The 19,734-nt window shown below is 40.3% G+C and overlaps 1 protein-coding gene across 1 annotated transcript in view; it reads left to right on the top strand.

Moving 5' to 3' along the window:
* The first annotated feature begins 635 nt into the window (after window positions 1-635).
* Window positions 636-19,734, top strand: part of tshz1 (teashirt zinc finger homeobox 1) — a 41,409-nt gene continuing 22,310 nt past the window's right edge. The window contains exon 1 of the mRNA XM_053492496.1: window positions 636-777. Coding sequence (XP_053348471.1) covers window positions 738-777 — 40 coding nt within the window. The 5' untranslated portion in view covers window positions 636-737. The remainder of the gene's footprint in view (window positions 778-19,734) is intronic.

The following is a 19,734-nucleotide window of genomic DNA, read 5'->3' as shown; positions in this document are numbered from 1 at the left end:
GGACACCCTGGTTTGTGAATACCGGAGGGAACGTGGGAAAGCTGAAGAGCTGAAGAGCTGAACCGGCGGCGCGCGAGCAGTTCCCGTTGACTGCCTTGACGTTAACCGCGTCCTGTCTTTCCTCCGAGTGCAGGAGCCTGAGCCGCCCCTCTTCCCCGGGACCAGCGCCTAGACGGACGGAAATACAGTCGGACTTGGGTGGTGGTGTTTTTGTTTTTTTTGCTTATTTATTTTTTGACGGAACTTTCCTCCCTTTGCTCTACCGCTGTCCTGCTGAAACGTCGCGCACGCGGGAAAGATCACGGAGAAACGGACGGAGCGGCTGGTGTGCAGTGAGCGCGAGCTGTGTGAGCGCGAGCTGTGCGCCGTTACACCCGGACACCGGAGATACCGCTAATGCACTAAGTCAACAAACCGGCTGCGCGTGAACTAATTTACCTCCAGAGCAGGTCGATCCGTCAGCAAGCTTTACTTTCTGTTTTTTCTTCTTCTTGTTTTGTGTAAAGAATAAAAACTGGACAGCCCTGCGTGCTGAGACTTTCATCAACTGAGTGACTTTTTTTTTTTAAAGGAGACAAGGAAGATCAAAGCTAAAATCCTGGTTGGTTAAAAAGAAAGGACAGATACAATATATACTTTTTGTTTCATTGTTTCCCTTCTTTTTTCTTTTTTTCTGTCGTCGCCTGTATTTCGATTCTGTATGAAAAGTCAAGTGGAGAGAGTCGTTGAAGAAGAGCATGCCGCGGAGAAAGCAGCAAGCACCGAGGCGATCTTCAGGTAAGCCTTTTACACACACACACACACACACACACACACACACGAAAGGCATGCGTTATTTGTGAAACACAACATCCAGCGTTTAAAAACAAATCACTGGCATCAGACAGGAGTTTACTTTAGTCCTGCATGCTACTACAAGCAGAATGCATGATCGTCTTGTGTACGTTGTAATTAACATCCAGGGTTAAACTAAACACGGATTAAAACTTTTTATTTTTTTAAATAAATAAAACTATGTTAAAATGATTCTAATCGTGTAATCGTGGCCACCCCCCTGCCCCCGACAGTAAACTCCACTTTTCCAGAGTTTTCTGCACTCCTCTGTAGTTGCCTTCCTGGATTTGATGCTTGATTGATCGCCTGTCACGTGGCCGCCTTTGATCTATTCATTCCCGATAACCATCAGTGAATCATTCACCATGGAAACGCGCATGCGCGCTTTCCAGGGCCTGGACACACAGGACAACTTTTGCCCCCTCTTTGGCTTGGTTAGGGGGGGCTAGAAAAGAAAAGAGGGGGAGGCATTCTTGGACTTTTTTTTATCTTAGACAGAAAAGAGGGAGAGAAACACACACATACACATAGAGGTGGTAACCAGGGTGTGTCATATCACTAAATCATTCACGAGCATCTCTTTGTTTATAAAATATATAGACAATTTAGTGAATAACAATGCATTGTTCAAATGGATCGAAGTCTGTCAGCTGCACAGTCCTTGTTTTGTTACTACCAAACGGACTTAGTGTTTGTTTTGAAGCTTCGTATAAGTGGACAGTTGCCTAGCAGTGGACGTGTCCTTCCTCTGAGACAGACAGGTCTGTCCCCCTTGGAAAGGAGAGCTCCCTCTGACGGAATAGCCCTGACAACAAGCCTTAAGGAAAGCACGCCTCGGTCGTACTTAGGCCTGAAAATCTGAATTAGGAAAGGAAAATCAGTGACACTACAGAGCCGAGTTACACTAGACGTACTCGGTATTAAAGTGCTGACATTTAGGCACATGCTTCTCCTTACTAAGCTTAATTTCATACCCCCAACTTGAGGTGCATAAGTGTGAAAAAAATTTTTTTTTTTTTCTTTCATCCGAACTTGACTGAGTAGACTCGAAGGTAGAGACTGTCACCAGGAGTTTAAAGACTCTCTGAGGTGAGATGGCAGCTGGTAATGTGACCTGGCAGGTTGTACCTAAAAAAAATAAAAACAAGCCATCAAACCCCCCTGCCTGCAGTGAATATTGATTTAATTGTCTGTCTTTTGACAGCCATATGCATCATTGGCTGTTATGGTCAATCAGAATTTGGCAGGCCCGGTTTTCCATCAATCCCACGGCATGACATTTTGCACAATCGAAACCAAAACAAACAGGGACACTTAAAATAGTCAGTTTAACCTTGGGTTGAGAACGTGGGTGAAAAGAAGTCTCAGAAGAGCATCATATATTTTTGAAGTTATTGTGCTGTGATTCGTGCTCACTTTAGTTTTGATCACAGAGGTCTGAGAGATATGATGTGTCCTGTTTCCTGTCCTTCTTCTTTTAAGCCAGTCCTGGTGTGCTTTATTCACAGTTACAGCCTCATGTTTTTTTTCGGGGAGAATCATTATCCCCGCTCGGCCCGTTGCTTCGGTCATGTTGGTGCAGTGGGAGCGGAGTGTGTCGTCCTGCTGCAGCCATTCGTTTCGATTTGCTGCCTTTCCTCTGAAGCGTACACACACAGGCCTCCCATATCGAGCGCAGAGCCAGAGCAGCAGCACAGGAGAGCGAAACCGCTCAGCGTTCAAGTCTGTATTTACATTCCAAATCTTTTGAAGTCTCCTCCATGGGAGATGGACTCCCAAAAATTGACTGCGCTACAATTTATATATTTTTAAATAATGAATTTATTTTACAAATGATCAACACCTGGCTCATGCACGGGCGTAGTAGTGAGTAGTGAGATTCACTTTAAAACCTAAAACTGTCCATGTCTCATGAGGTCTGGGAATGGAAACGCTTGTTTTTTTTCTGTGGTTAAATCAGGGCGCTTGAGAATAGGTCCAGACAAATAAGCTGTAAGGAGCCACCTTTTTGAACCAGCACAGGGAGTCATTAAACTCGGCCCTTCGCTGAGGACGAAAGGCTTCTTAATTATCAGGAAAAAAAAAAGCTAACAGTTTGTCTGCTGCTTTCGTTAGATAGGGGCCCTAATTATCTGAGCTTCTGATGGATTTGTGACAGCGCCTAACGATTAAAGCTGACAAATTCGGCTAGGTGTCAGCTCGGCAGCTGCCTTGATGTAATCAAGTTGATATTATACAGTTCCCATAGCCCGTAGTGCCGCATTAACTCAATTTTCTGGCGCAGGTGACAAATGGACTTTGCTACCTGACTAATCACGTCACGGCAGCGATGCTGCTTAATGACCTTGGTAATCCTGGCTCTTAACCGCACCGCTGGGCCCGCAGATCCTCTCGCCCAATCAGATGCCTTGCTTAGTCAAAAACGGCGCCATTATCTCTGGGTGTTAAATCACCACCATCCTGTACGTTATTGAACGTGCTGCCTGCGTCTCAAACCCTGAGCACTCCCCCTTAAAACCAAGTACACTACACAGAACGTGTTTAGTTGCCATGCTCCTTAGAGGGATCTCAGGAGAGGAATTAAAAACCGAGTTGGAGTAACATGGCTTTTTGTGTGTCAGTAATTTTTGTATTTATCCTGGCTGCAGTAGTGCTCTTTAATTGAAACAAGGCTTCTAAGGTTTTTTTTTTTTTTTTTTCAGATAAAGGAGATAAGCTGATAGACAGATACCTGCTGCTGTGTATTTCTGTGTGTGCGTGCGTGCGTGCATGTGTAGTGTGAGCGTTACTATTCCCTGCAGAGCGTGCAGTGCTCACCCGTATAGGATCACACTTGTTTATGCTGACCTTGGCTTATTGTCATAATCATAATTACTCTAATTATTTATTATAAAATATAAATTGTAAATTGATATAGTTTAGATCAGGTCACACTTTTAAAGAAAAAAAAGTAAAAAAAAAAAAAACCTGGAAAATAATTTTATTTTATTTTATTTTTTGAATGCTCGTAGTTTTGTTCTCGTTCTACTTTCCCTGTGTAGTTCATAGATTCAATGTTCATCGCATGAAAAGCCCTGAGTGTTTGGCACAGAGCGAGGCTGTAATGTGTAATGTAACTGTGAATCAAGCCTGCTGTCATTAACAGGTGACATTGACCTCTTCAGTCGATATTCATGTTTAGGCCCAGCACTCGAAAGCAATAGTTTAATTTGCATTTGCAGGATCAAAGCGCGTGGACTATAGGAAATCAAAGAGTATGCAGTTGTCAGGGCGGTCGGGAACGACGAGCCGCTTGCCTCGCAACGCCGAGGTTGAGTTGAGTAATGAAGATAGATGACAGGTTTTATGGGGAAAAGCACGGATCGAAATGAAAATATGTTTGGGTTTCCCATATGCCAGGGGTATGAGTGCATGCAGCGCTGCGGTGCAATAGAGCTCGCTCGCAGCCTAATGAGCTTTTATACAATTGGGAGTTTTTAGTTTCCACATAAGTTATGTCAACTCGCCGTCTCGTCCCAGACCGAATTAGAGGTCTCCAGGCTCTGGTGTGTGTGTGTGTGTGTGTGTGTGTGTAAGAGAGAGAGAGAGAGATGGGTTTGGGTTGTATGTAAAGTTTATCCTGTGACAAATACCAAACCATTTTGTTAAGGGTGAACAATACAGCTACAAAAATCTAATCACGATACATGCAATAATAGCAAAACACGCTCATGCCATGCTACAGTATTTGGCTTTGTGTTTAATATAAGCAAACAACAAATTAAGTAAGCGAATTAATTACTTGATTAAAAAAATAAAAAAACAGTGTAGTGGTTATTTTTTTTTAATAATGACAATGAATGAAAAAAAGATGATGATTTTTATGCATTATGTCACAGAATTCCGCTGTACTGTTTACATGCCTTATGTCATTACACTAACGCTACACTACTCTAGGCATTATCGACAGCGGAACCTGAAATGTTTTCACCAGAAGAGTAACACTTTCAAACACATCTATAATAATTGATCATTTTTACTGAGTGGTTTAAAAGTATGTGATGTAATAGATCAGGATCAGTATCTTAATTTCATTTTAGCTTGATGTCACATAGTGATGTTAATGATATAGGCTGACATTGTCATGATAGTACTCTATGCACAAATAAGACGCTACAGTGCAGGAAATAATCAATGACAAGAAGTTAAAGCTGCCATCCAGAAGTTGATTATTTTCCTATAACTGCACACCCAACATTTTTTATTTCTTTATTAAACAATAACATGGCATACTTTCGATTTATACTTATATAGTTACTCTTCTGGAACATCCACCCAACAAGGTATCACTCACTTAATAGCAACAGTACAAAGCTCTGAAACTGGAGACTCGTTCTGGAAATAAAATTTATCATATCAACAAACACCCTTTTTTTTGGTCGAAATCGCGTTAGAACGCGTGCATTAATACTGTATAAACACGCTATTTATCTTAAAGCCAGAAATACTACCAGGTAGTTCTGTTCTAGAATGTTAATCAATAGCTTCTGACCAATCAGAGAACCAGGAAAGAATTCCGCTGCAACGTGATATAATATTAAACCTCCTGATAAATTACTCATAAATAATGCTTTAGTCTGGTGAACTTTTGAAAGTTTGCTCAGCGTACAGAATTTTAGGAATGCCTTCAATAACAAGGACACAATGCATTCAATTTGTCCAAAATTTCTTCTTTAACACGAATCTCAAACCCCGGTATGCTATAACATACAGTACGCAGCATAACGAAACGCATCTTCTCAAACAGTGATGATATTTCGAGATCATGTTGAACATCTATCATAGGAGCGTGTAGGAGAGAGTAGTAGTGTGTGCGTAGGTGTGTGTGTGCACGTGTGTGTGTGTGTGTGCAGTTATTCGACATCATGATCATAAAAGGTGGAACAGCGAGGAGGTGGCTTTACACCAGCGGAGGCTTGGAGCACGGTATTATGGGAACCCGAGCTATCAAAGAGGCCAGCTGCATTTTATCTTTCCCTCTTTCCCTCTCACTCTCTTTCTTTCCCCATCTCTCAGTCTGTCTGTTTTGATCCCGTATGTTTCATTTCTCAGCTAATTTGGTCTGCAGTGAGTCAGAGCGAAGACAGAAAGGAAGAGGGGGTGGTGGTGGTGGTGGTGGTGGGGAGGGGTGGGACAAAAGAGAGAAAAGCTGAAGTCCTGCCCGGGTAATGAGAGTTTGGGAGCTCGGGGAGTACGGGGAGGTCAGAGCGAACCCACGGGACGTCGTCTCACTCCTCTCACTCCTCTAAGTCTCTCACTGCTCTCATCTGTTCTCTGGTTTTGTCACACTCCCGGAGAAGGGAAGTGGTGATGCGGATGTTTACTAGACTATACAGCGAAGAGCGGAGACGATCTCCTGCACTCGAGCGAGCACGGCAGCGGATAATCTGCGTTCCTCGGGCATCCGCATTCAAGCCACGCAAATCTGCTCCGTCATTTAAACCACGTCGCAGGGGTCCGGCTTTTGATGTACTGAGCCTCTAGATCAGAGCGAGGCGCTTGCTGACCTGCGAAGGGTGAAACCGGAATTTCGCAGGCCGTGCACACGTACTGTAGCACACTCTTTTCACGAGCGAAAGATTCCGTAGCGCCGCTTCCACGCCAACCGCGTCACTCACATCGGCTTCGACAGACGAACATGAAACGAACACAGGCCTTTTGATGGTGTTCAGTAAACATGCTGTAACGCCTCCTCAAACTAGGGGAAGCGCCGTCCTGGGACTTTGTGTTCCTCGCCCCCCGTTCTTCCTACTCCAAATATCCTGCGACGTACAAAAGGCCGAGATGAAAGTGAGAGAGCGCACTTTGTTACAGCCTCTTAACTTGTATCCTTAAACAAAAGCTTTTAGCTGTTTTTAGCTTGATGAGAGAGCGGAGATTGTGAGAGAGAGAGAGAGAGAGGAAAAGAGAGAGGGAGGGAGGGAGAGAGAGAATGAATGGGGCCTAAAATAAGAGAATAAAGGAGTGGCATTCGGAAAGGTATTAGAGCTGACAGATGAACAGAAGTGGAGAGAAATTCTCGCGCAGCAGCTGGGCCTGCAGTCATTATCCTGACAGGTGTCAATTAAGAATTACGGCGTGCCCGAGACGTCCGCGCGGCCCAGCTGTCTCTGCAGCGCAGAAATAACACTTTACCCTTGTCACTGTGTTAGTTCTTCGCCCCAGCCTTCGCAAAATGAGCCGCCCGAGCGCCAATCGATAACCAGTGTATTAGCAATTATTTTGCACATTGATTTACGAGGGCCAACGACTCCTACTGTGCTGTTATTAGCCCGTGATTAGATCTGCCCAAAACACACACACACACACACACACACACACTTGCAACCCTGTTGCCAGGTGGATATATGTTTCCTCCGAGGCCCTGAGGTCTAGAACAATCTTAGTGCATGGTGTTAGCCGCCCGGTTAGACCCTCCATCACGAGTGGCCGTTATACAGACAGGCCTCTTTAGTTCCCCCACCCCAAACACACACACACACGCACGCAAAACCGTGTATGTGTGCCGTGTGAAATACAGTCCCATCTGACGCAGCCAGTAGATGGATGCTGATGGAAAGAAGTGTGTGATAAGCCTGCTGCTAACAGAGCCAGGCGTTAGGACAGCGCAATATATCGCTCGTTAATCCCGTTCGCAATAACGATCGAACGATCACTGAGTTTCCCCGATAAGTGAAAGTGGTAAAATATCTGCGTGATTAAAAACCACGTTAACACATTCAAGATACTCTTTTAACTTTGAGAACGTTGTCTTATAAACGACAGCATTAATGAACTCTCAAGTCTGATTGGTCAGAAGGTGTTGATTTCATTTCCTCTAGAAGTCCCTCAGACAGCAAAGCAAATCATAGGGTTACAGTAGTATATCAAGGTGCTTGCTTTAATGCGTTATCGGTTCTGTAGGAACAAAATCGAAAAAGTCAAAGTGTGATTATTGCGATATTTAACTGTTAATATACTATTTTATATACAAACACATTTATCTAGGCTAACATCAAATTAATGGACTAATGATCTTATTAAAAGGATGTTTTTAAGATTCCAAGATTTATTTATCACCTTAAAATAAAATACAATAAAAAAAATACTTAAATTACTTAAGTTCTACGTAAATTCCTGACTATTACCTTCAATAAATCGCAGCCATTTGCTAATAAATAATTGCACAGGTCCGTATTGCAATTTAAAATTTTTATGTAGCACCAGTAATTACTTACACGGATTTGCATGACAGATGGTTCACATAATCTGAGGCTAATAATGAAGTTGTTATTTAACAAAGAACTTTCTAGCAATTTCTTATATGGTTTCACAAGAGAAAACTGTACTTTTTTATGGCTAACATTAATATCCTGCATTTTTTCCACTTTTCGACAATACCTTCAAGGGAGAAACAAAGAGGCTGGTTAGGAAATCACTCGCTGGTTTAACAAACTATCCTGTTTTACAGATGTTCCACAACATGAAGTCTACCTATACATTTTAATATTAAATGATTAAGTAAAAGAAAGTTGTCATCGTTAATGAAATAAATATAAATAGATTTTCTATTTGCTGGCAAGTTAGTACAATTAATATTAGAGGAACTCAACACTTGGTGTTTGTGGATAATGGAAACTCTCCAGGCTGAAAACTCCAGTAACTTCACGTCGAGTCGCATCACACAATAAAATTTTTTTTTTTTTTTTTTTTTTTACTTGTGGTTGCACCATTTTGTCTTCTATCGTCCCCATGTCCCTGCATGCAGGACTTGAGATGTGAGAGCACATACACTTCAATACAAGTTGCCTGGGTACATTGTATATATTTACTTTATTCATTGTATCAATTCTGGATTACAATAACCAGTAGGGATGGGAATCACCAGGGATCACCCGATACAATATTATCAGCATATCTTAAATTGTCAGTGTGGTAATACATAAATAAAAAAAAAAGAATGACAAAATGTAGTCGAATCAATTTCTCCTCCATCTTTAGTAACCGATGTGATCCTGGCTGTAAGATTCTCGTCTGTGCGGTTTGTTCACAGACGCCTTGCATATTGTGAAGCTTAAGACCGACTGCTCACAGACACCTGTCGAAACACCTGCAAGTGTTTGTTGAAGTTCAAAGTTCCGTCTCCTTCAGCTTGATCCTTATCTATGAGTACACATCCACATACAAATATGTCACTCCTAAATTTCTCGGATTTGATTGGCGAAAAGATGTTGATTCACTGTTGTTTATCAGCAGCTCTGACAGCTCATGTTCTAATGCATTATCATTTGCACCAAAACTCTATTTTTTTTGGAAAGAAAGTAATTATTCCTGAGTTGAACGCTTTCAGTCAGGAGATGTTTAGTTATTATTTATACAGTATAAGGAGTCTCCTATGTCAGTGGTTTTGTTACAGTAAACTTTTACAGTTGCTTTTTTTCATAACATGAGAAAATCTTCAGGATGGTAAGATCCGCATTCCACGAGCATTCCACGTAAAATTAAACAGTTTCAAATATATATATATATATATATATATATATATATATATATAAAAAAGAAAAAAAAACTCAGTTCGCACCTGGGTAATTATTTAATCTAAAAAGGATGCACTTTACTACAGTTTGTCAATAATTTATAAAGTGTTTGTTTATTGTTTTTGTTAAAATCCATTTTGGGAAACATCCTCTTAATGAGATGTCCAGTTATTTGGTGTTAGCCTAGATAATATCTATTTTTAACATTTTTTTAATCAAATCGTGCAGCCCGAGTTCTTTAATAAGTAATACATTGTAATTACTAACTTTTGATCTATTCCAGATCGAGTAATAACATACAGTTATTGATCATTTTCCTTGTCATGTTTTATTTTTTTATTTGATGACATCACTACCTTGTACTCACAGTACATATACCTATGCAATTATGTTTACTATCCATATGGCAAAAAAGGACCTTTTTAAAAAAAAAAAAAAAAAAAAAACATAAATCACTATAAATTTAAGCGCCTGATCTATAGCATATAAAGTGACACACCAGACCGTAAAAAAACACACCCCACAACAAGCTCGAGCAATATATCATCCTCATAATATTGGCTTCTGCTCTGCAGGTTCTAATTCTACACACTCCAATATGCAAAACAGCACTTAAGAAAATCACGATATGGATAAAACAGCATATTAAAAACAAAGAGCTATAAACTGTGATTGTCTTAAGCCTTGCAACATACTTAAACAAACTCGAGAAGTTATGAGGTGTCATGGTTAATGTTTAGCCTTTACGAGTCCATGATTAATCAAAACACTCACAGTAAACTTATCTGGATCTAGATCTATGCACTATACAGAGGAGAATAATATTTGTTGCTACACAGAGAGGTCATGGTGTGACTTTAAATATTTTAAAACACATTGGTCTATTGATTTGATTTTTTTTTTTTATGCTAATGTAATGATTTATCCAAGCAGCTAGAGAAAACATATCTAAAACCTCGGAGATCCCTAAAATACAAGAGATCTGTGATCTTAAGAGGGGTCATTTGCCTGATGAATATTGAGATGATGATTAACATATTTCTAAACCTTTCAAACAACAACTGAGAAAGTTCTTATAAATCATATGAGTTAATGTTGTATTGCATCAGATCTTTTTTTTTTTTAAGATTTATAGATTTATTTGGCAATAGACGAATATCCAGAGAATGATTGACAGGCAGGTATGCTCAGACGTTGGTGGTTTATCACCGTCATGGTGACTGGGGTTTTCCCGCTGCGTAGAGTTTGGTTACATATTTAAAACAATAACCCTTTTTTTATTATTATTTTTATATATATTTTTTTTTTATTGTGAGGCCACACAAAAAGAGTACAGATCAGATGAACTTTGAATGTTTTGATTCAGCAGAAACATTGCCAGTTGAAGAATTCACAGATCATAAACTCTAATAACATTTTCAGGAGTAAGACCTGTTGGTTCTGGCCCATTAATGCCAAGCTTGATCATGATTAACACGGCTAAACCGTTTCTTCATCTCCTCCAGAACTGCACCATGTTCGTCATCTCTCTAAACCTCAGCGGCATTAAAACAGTGAAGCAGACAAGCCTCCCTCTTTCTCTCTGTCTCTCTCTCTCTCTCTCTCTTTCAGTAAGTCCATAATGCATTGCTCTGAATCGGCCACATAAAGACCGCTCTCGCCTTTTATGAGCCAACTTGAAGCATGTCTTAAAATGGTTGCGGGAAAACGCCTTGACTTCCAGCGTTTCTGTCATGACACTTTCATTGGCTGTTTTTTGTCGAGTGTTTAGGGCTGAATCTGCAGTCCATCACTCTTTAAGCTGGTGAAAGAGGACTCTGTCACCCCCCATCTTTTATTACCGCACCGATAAAGACCAGGGTGCACAGAGTAGGACAATAGCGAGGTAGTGCTCGGGGTAGCTGTAATTTCCAGCCAGTGGAGAAACTTGTACGTAACTGATAGCAGGGCAAGAAGTAATGAATATCATTTTTTGGCCACCAGTTTTATAGCGCTGATAAGGCCGCTGGGAATGGATACGGACGACGAGAGCCGTTTGGCTTCAAGATGTACACCAGACAGGGCGATGACTATTATATGTTTGGGGTGGTTTCATGATTGCGGTGTCGTTTATCCATTGTAAATCGTGAAAAAGAAAAATGAAAACATTTAAAAAGAAAAGTCATACATTTGAGCTCAACAACAGCCTTGAGTATTTTAGCACAGACACAAAATGTGTTTAACTGACATATGTGCTAATGATATAAGGACATTTATAATTTTCATAAAGTTTGATTTATAATGTACTTTCAGTTTTTAATATAGGTAACAGTATTGTATATAGAGTATGCCAGACAGGAGCACAATAGTACTGTAAAAAAAAAGAAGAAGAGAGAAATGAATTGCTTCTTCCCATGCTCATCAGGAAATTCAGATGATGCAACTTCCTGTTATGGAATGGTCGAAATATTTCTTAGCAGTCATTAGCAGAGTTCAAATTACAGGGATGGGTGAATGTTGTGGAACTGAAATGTTCAGGATATTTTTCCCAACCTGCACTGGGTGACTTGATACTTGTTTCAAGCATGCGATGTTAAAATGATTAGCAAAAATGAGGTTTTTAAAATGGCGTCATCTCATAATGTTGTCATAAAGATTTTCCAAGTGCTAACTGCTAAGTTTCAAACGTCTTTTACCTTGATGTCCATGTTTATAAGTGTAATTCTAGTGCGACACAAACAGCACCTCAACTTAAGAATCACCATTAACCCTCACTCATTACCGGTCTCTTACTCCGTATCTCTCTTTTCCTTTCCATCTCTCTTATAGCACACAGTAATTGGTGCCAGCATTATAATGACTAATGTGATCCAACTCACCAAAAACATCCTACACACGTTTGCATCTTCGTCTATTTCTGTAGGCTTTGCTGCTGAAATAAATGCCTAATGAACAGTTACGCTGCTTGCAGTACGTTCCTGTGCTGTATGAACATACTGTGTATTGTTTGTGTGTTGTCTTAGGAAGCATGTTACACGTAGGCCAGCATGTCGTGACTCGCTTCCCTGCCTCAACTTTTATCAGTAATTACAGAGATCTGGTGATTGGATTCAGACGTCAGATAGTCACATGATCTCCAGACAGCCTGGTACAGGCAACAAGTCTGAGAGAGGCGGAAACCGTAGGGACCGATGCTGCTTCTTTTCCCGCTGTTCCTATCAGTGTGAGAAAGCCTGACGCATCACAGCGTTTCATTATTGAGCCCATATGCACAGAGGCAGGCAGGAGATAGGGATGTTATGAATGACACAGGCTCTACAGTAGTGGGCAAATGTATTGAGACAAAAGTGAAATTCCATGTTTTAATATAATATTGAAAATTAATATAATACGAAAAATGTATTTTATGCTAGGAAATTGCTATACAGCATTCAGTATTTAGTATGAAGTCCTTTATTCTTTTAAAACCTGTTGGATCTGGCTGGCCATAAGGTTTAAAAAAAACGTCTGTAGTTATCTGGTGTCACTCGCTCAATCCATGCCTCCTCGATTGCTTCCTGAAGATGATGTACAGAAGACAGTTGCAACGGCCCTCTTCATCATTGTTCAACAGTTCTGTATTGGTTTTAGGTCTGGAGATGACCCAAGCCGTGGATCCAGAAGCTGAATACCATTGAATCATAGCTTTCCAGTTAATTAGCACAGCTCTTCAGCCAGATAGGCTAGAATTAATTAGTGAAACCACCTGCTTTGTGCACAGGAAAGCTATAATACATGACATACTGTATGTTGTCTGCAATAGAAATAAAACGTTTGTAAAGCTAAAGTTACATAAAAATCTTCTGGACTGACTGATGGGGCCCTATGTTATTCTTAAATTCATAATTATTATAGTTAGTTTAACTTTGTAACTATTATAGCTATAAATAAAGCAATTTAAATTGGTTTAGGTCGGCATCGGTACATGATGTTAACACCTTGTTCATGTAATGTTTGCTTGCATCACTTTGCTGTTTTTTTGTGTGTGTTAGTTTGCTGCCCGCAGCTATAAGAAAGTGCACAGGACCGGACATTGAATTGTAGCTGTTTCTTAAAATCAGTTTAATAGCTCTAGCTGTATCCTTTTTTAAACTTAAAAAAACACTTTTTGTCTTCCTGTATAAGCCCAAATTCCAAACAGATTTAAATTGGAAATCTTAGGGCAGGTTTAATTAGGACACCCAAGAAAGCACAAGAGATGGATCTGTATTCGTATAAATCGGAGTAATGTTTTCACACTAGGATATGTAATGGTACGGGTCTGATTTAAATAAACTAAAACAAGTTAGAAGGAATTATTTTGTTCCTGTATTGCACTAATGTTTAAGTTGGATAAAACTACATAAAAGCACCTTTGGTATGACTCCTGTCCTTAAACCTTAAGTCTCCCGTCCTATAGTTTAATAATTTACAAGGTTATTTCCAAATTCCCAAAAGTAAGCAGGATCTGAGTAAATACGGTGACATGCCTTTTTCAGCAATAAAAAGAGAACTGAAATTCCAGTCCCTGGTAATCACACATACACTACAGATGTGAAACGGCATGTTTTTTTTTTTTTAAACTAGACGTACAATTATTTATGTTTTCTGCAAGCTCAAGCTGACCTTGTTCACACTGACATGTTTGAGCAGTTTAATGTTTATTCCTTAATGTGTGTAGCTGTGGCTACAATTTAAGGTACAAAGTTCTTTAAAAAAAAAAAAAAATGTCTTTGGTGAAGTAACGGGCGAAATGGTGTGATGTGACCGGACACAAAGTGAAGTTACTGCTACAACACTGAAATTGATCCTTTTTCATGTACAGCACGTAGTGACATGTTTTATTATGATGATTATTTTCTTGGTTTTACAGTAATCTGCCAATGATTACAATATGTTTTATGCTTAAAGAATGACACAGCTTACTTCTTTATTTATTTAAAGCTAGGTTTAATGTTGTAAAACGAGTTATTTCCACTTACATTAAAGCTTTAAAACAAAACAAAAGCATATCGTGACACGCTACCAAAAAAACCAGAACAGGCAAGTTCCTGTGTGAATTGTTACTATACAAACAATTAAAGATTAGAACAAGCGCGTTAATATACGTCTGGTATTCACCTGGCAGACGAACTGATGTCAGAGCCGCCGTCATTGAAAACTAATCAAAAGTCAAATTATTTAATATTCAAAATATTCAAATCAATCTATTTTGAGAATTCAGCAGTGTATAAACTGTATGTATAACCAAGAATTGTCTTCATCTGTCAATTAAATATCTAGACTTGTTTACTGTGGCTTGTTCAGTTAGACTGAATTAATATCACAAATTACACACTTTTGCATTTCAAGTTCCACGTTTAGGAAAATTTCTAATGGCTTATAGTTCGTCTCATTCTCAGACATTGGGGAATCCACTTTTGCGTGTGCGTGTATATGTGTGTGTGTCTGTGTGTGTGTAGCTTGTCTAGGATAGTGCATCATCTCCATGTTAAATTGGTTATGGCAGTGCAATCCAGCCCTACTTATGGGCGTCAGAGCAGCTGCAGTGTGTGACGAGCCACGGCGATGGTGGGTCATAAATACCAAAGCTCTGTCACTTTGCTGGGAGTCTAACACTTAGCTATCACTCGTCAATATGCGCTACGCCGCGCACAACGGCTGAGGAAGGTGTGTGATTGTGTGTGTGTGGGGCAGGGGGTGAAAGCGAAAACGTAGTTTTGTGAGGACATTGTTACCTGTGTTACACTTTACTTTCCCCTATTACGATTAGGCCTGGGGAATATGTGAGAAAGAAATCATGACAGGGTTTAACTGTTATAGGAAAGGTGTTCAAGTCAAACCGATCGACATTTACAGAAGACCTCCACATTAAAGGAGTTCCTGGGAGGCCAGCGTTTAAGCCATGAAGCACGCAGTCTGATCATGGCTCCAGCGTACTGAGAAAACTTTCTACCTTGATGGTATAGAACTAGCACTAGTGAAATCCTGGAAAAGTGCATAAAGGTAGGAGGGGATTATATAGAGAGAAATAAAGCAGTTTTTACTATTATAACTGTGATTTGTTATTGTACACAGTCCCGAGGTTACTTGAACACATCATGTTACGGTTAATGTTGTGGAATCGTTTAAATGTAAACAGTCATTGTCCCACTAGCATCTCTTTTATCAGTAAATTTGAGAAAATGTGCAGATTGGGATGGGAATCACCAGGGACCAGTCGATATAATATTATCACAATACCTCGCTGTCGATTCGATTTGTATTGCCATTTTATAAGTATTACGATTTTATAAATATATAAAAAAATGTTTTTTTTAGGTTTCCTTACAATTCTAAACAATCTTCCAAATTTATCTGCCAATGTGACGATAATTAATAGCACGCCACCTGCAGGATTATAGAGCAACTGTACCATTTTATGACCTGAAATACAAACATATCTATTGTAAAATAAAATTGTATTTAAAAAAAATCTATTTTGAACTCATGAAACTTTTTTTTTAGACCTCATCTCAATTATATGATATTATGTTATCGGTCAGCCCTAGAGTCAAAATAGTCATCAAGTGCCATGATGTTATGTTATTGCTAGTTGTGCCTTTCACTTTTTGGACCGATCGTGTATAAGAAATGGCCTTGGGTTTTATACATTTCTTGTGTGTGTTATGGTAAACAGAAGATCCGAGTATCCACTTTAATCATGGTGTTTTTCTATGGAAGTGTTGGTTAGGATCGTTGATTAAGAGCGTTGTTTTTGCTCTCCCAGAGTGTTTGTGAGAAGGAGAGGATGAGGAGCTGGTGGAGGATGGGCGTCGGTGCTTTCTAACCCTCATCACTCACTGGTTAATGATACTCTTCACTCATTCATCCTCGCTATTCTCCCGGTCGCTCGCTCATTCTCCTGCACAAGTCAGGGCAAGGGTCATGCACAGTTCACGACCCCCAGGTGGCCACCGTAGTACCTCTGTGTCTTCATGTGTGTATGTGTGTGAGGGAGAGTGAGTGAGTGAGTGAAAGACAGAAGAAGAAGGAAAGAGAGAGAGAGAGAGTGAGAGACCCACACTGAGAGAGAGAGAGAAAGTACGTATGTGTTTGTGCGTTTGGGTTTTCCCCTAAACCGTTGACCAGCTTTCTTTCCTCTCCATCTCACCAACGTCAGTGGTTCTCGCCGCCCGTCTGTTCGTGTGTGTGCGCGCGAGGTGTTTTGTGAGCAGAATGGCAGATTTATAGGCTCTGTGCTGTTCTCGTGGTGTGTGAGTTGAAAGGAGTCTCTCTGCTGCTGTCACTGAAATATGTCAGCCCGTGTGTGCTTTTTTTCCCGTTTTAAATGTTGATTGATTGTAACACGCTCAACATGTTTAGCGCACGACTGTGTGGAGATGTTTTGTTAGTTGTGTGTTGCTCGCTTGCTTCTTGTCCTGTTTTGTTCTGTCCTGCGAAGCGTCAACTATCAAAATGCCAAGTGAGGCTCTATTTCATCCCCCTTCCTCCTCTTTCTCTATCTTTCTCTCTCTCTCTCTCTCTCGGTCTCCCTCTCCCGCCTTCTCCACCCCTCCCTCGATGGCTTTTATCTCTCCATCTCCACACCAAATTTGGATCACAAGCTGTAAAGACACTGAGCCTGATGTGACTGGTAGTTACAACTCAACAATGTGCACAATGTGTGTCTAGCTCATTTAGATAAAATAAAAACTACGGCTACTAATACATTTACATTTACATTTAGGCATTTAATATTACTTACGGCTACGTGTACTAATCCTACTACTGCTATACTTGCTACTAAAATTACTTCTATTACTTTTAGCGCTACTACTATAATTACTACTATTAGTACTGTTCCATCGTCCTCTACTAATACCACTGCTAAAACTATTAATACTTCCCTTATACTACAGTATTACTTCAGCTTGTACTCCTACTCCCTTACTACCACTGCTGTTACTGCTACTCCCGCTACTTCTACTACTGCTTATACTCCCACTGCTCCTGTCGCTGCTACTTCTACTGCTACTCCCTCTGCCTCTACTTCTATTACAGTTACTGCTACTACATCTACTACTGCTATTCCTATCCTTCTACTGCTATTCCTAATATTTTAGGAATATATTAATATAATATATTGCTACTACTACTAATACTTCCACTACTGCTACTACTTCTATTACAACTGCTACTACTACTGCCAGTCATACTAGCACTTATACTTCCCCTACTGCTAATACTTCTACTACTACTATTAGTACTTTATAGTAGTTTAAAAGTAGCACTTTTAGTACTTAATAGTACTTTTACTAAGACTACTACTCCAATTCCTTATACTGTTACGGCTACTGCTATTGCACCTCCTCCTCTCCCTAATAATAATAATAATAATTATAATTATAAATAAAATAAATAATAATGGAATAAAAAAATAAATAATTATTATAATTATTATTATTATTATTATGACATTCTGATGTAATAATCTATACACATACAGGAATATAGAACATAATATATACTGTATATAACCATGTAATTTTCATTAGGCTTCAGTATTAAAGCACTGTAAATGTGCTCTCAATGTTTTTAGATTATTACTATATAAGTTTAAAGCACTTTCAACATTTAAGTTGTTTAGATTATAATGTGAAATAATCAGATGAACAGCCTGATATAAACACCTAACCCAGGTCAAGATCAAGTTTCCTCGCTTCTATAACTACTGTACATATCTTGCTCTTTAGATTCTTTGTATTGACTAAAACGTTAGTGACTCAAAATGATTTAAAAGAATAAAAGGTCTTTAAGTAGCTAATTTAGCACTAATGCTACTAACACTAATCATTTCAGCCAGCTCTGGTTATAATCACAGTACTACCAGTTACAGCAGTCGAGAACACGTAGCAGGACTCAGCGGTAAACGAGGGTTAGTATACATCACGTCGGCTTCACACGCGCGTTCACGCGGTTTGGTTCGAGAAAACCCAGAGCCACGGAATTAGCGTTTTTACCCCCGCCTAACACCCCTCACTGACCTGCACGCAGTGTTCAGTGGCTCGCGGCCTTAAATCAATCTCTACATTCAATTCAGGCCCTCACAAAGAGCTGAAGTACAGGGAAGGGAAAAAAAAACACACACACACACACAAAAAAAAATACTCGCCGGCCGGAGTTACAGTGCTCTCCTTCGGCAGAGGAGGAATGGAGGAGGCGAGGAGGAGGAGGAAAGGAGGAGGAGGGGTCTTGTATAAAGGGCACGGTGTGCGTCCATGCCAGAAGACGGTGATTTCCTTTTGCAGAGGGGCCATACATCAGAGGGCCTCCCAGCTGCACTGTCCCAAACTGACAGAATGACATGTGTCATTTATCAAAGAGGCCAAGGCTTGGGAAAACTCATATGACAAAGCCTGGGAGAGTTCACTCCCCTGCCTGTGCGTGCACACACACATACACACAAACACACACACACACACTTTCACTTCATTTCTCTCTTGCTCTCATTCCAGCTTTCTCTCTCTCTCTCACACACACACACACACACACACACACACACACACACACGCTGTCCCCTCCCACCTTCTCACCCGTTGCCAAAAAACAGGCCTGCAATATTTCTGTCATCCCAACACCGCTGCTCCCTCTTGTCCTCTCTCTCTCTCTTTTTCTTTCTCTCTCTCCATCTTCTTCCCACTCTTTCTCATCGTCTCTCTCCCAACACACACACACACACACACACACACACACAACCAGCAAACTTCTTCCTCTCTGCCAAACATATTTCACAGGACTGTTTACCAGCAGTTGTTTACAGTTATTTATGTTTTGCCGTGTTTACCGGTCGTGTCACAAGCACTACCGGCATTGTTTAATCAGTATTACATGTTAATGGGCTTGATTAAGGCTAATCAGCATGCTAATTATGGAACGCGCTATAGTTAGAGAGACCCGGCACTCGGTGCAGTATGGAGCAACAGAAGCGAGACGCCGGGAGAGCGCTGATCACAAGAGGATCCATCTGAGTCTCTTCATTGTCCCAGTCCGTAGTGGGGGTGGAAAGGGTCAACTACAGTTCACACTGCATTACTCGAGTCTCAAGGGAAGGACCCAGCAGTCCTTCAAAGAAAGCTGTGTATTTTTACTCGAGCGCTGTGTTAGCGACATGGGCGTCCAAAGTTTCCTGAGGATCTCGATGGGAACTATAGTTAAGATAAAAAAACAGATAGAAAAACACCAGCAGTTTATTAGTGTTTCTTGAAGTTCCATGTCTAATTCCAACAACTAATTCTGTGACATGTCTACACTATTTCCAGCTCCACCGATATCTTTCTTGTTACTACGGGAGAAAAACAAAGGATGT

The sequence above is a fragment of the Clarias gariepinus genome, chromosome 3, assembly GCF_024256425.1.
Source record: "Clarias gariepinus isolate MV-2021 ecotype Netherlands chromosome 3, CGAR_prim_01v2, whole genome shotgun sequence".
Classification (NCBI taxonomy): Eukaryota; Metazoa; Chordata; class Actinopteri; order Siluriformes; family Clariidae; genus Clarias; species Clarias gariepinus.
Note: the sequence above shows the minus strand (reverse complement) of the source record. Positions and strands in the feature narration are given on the sequence as shown.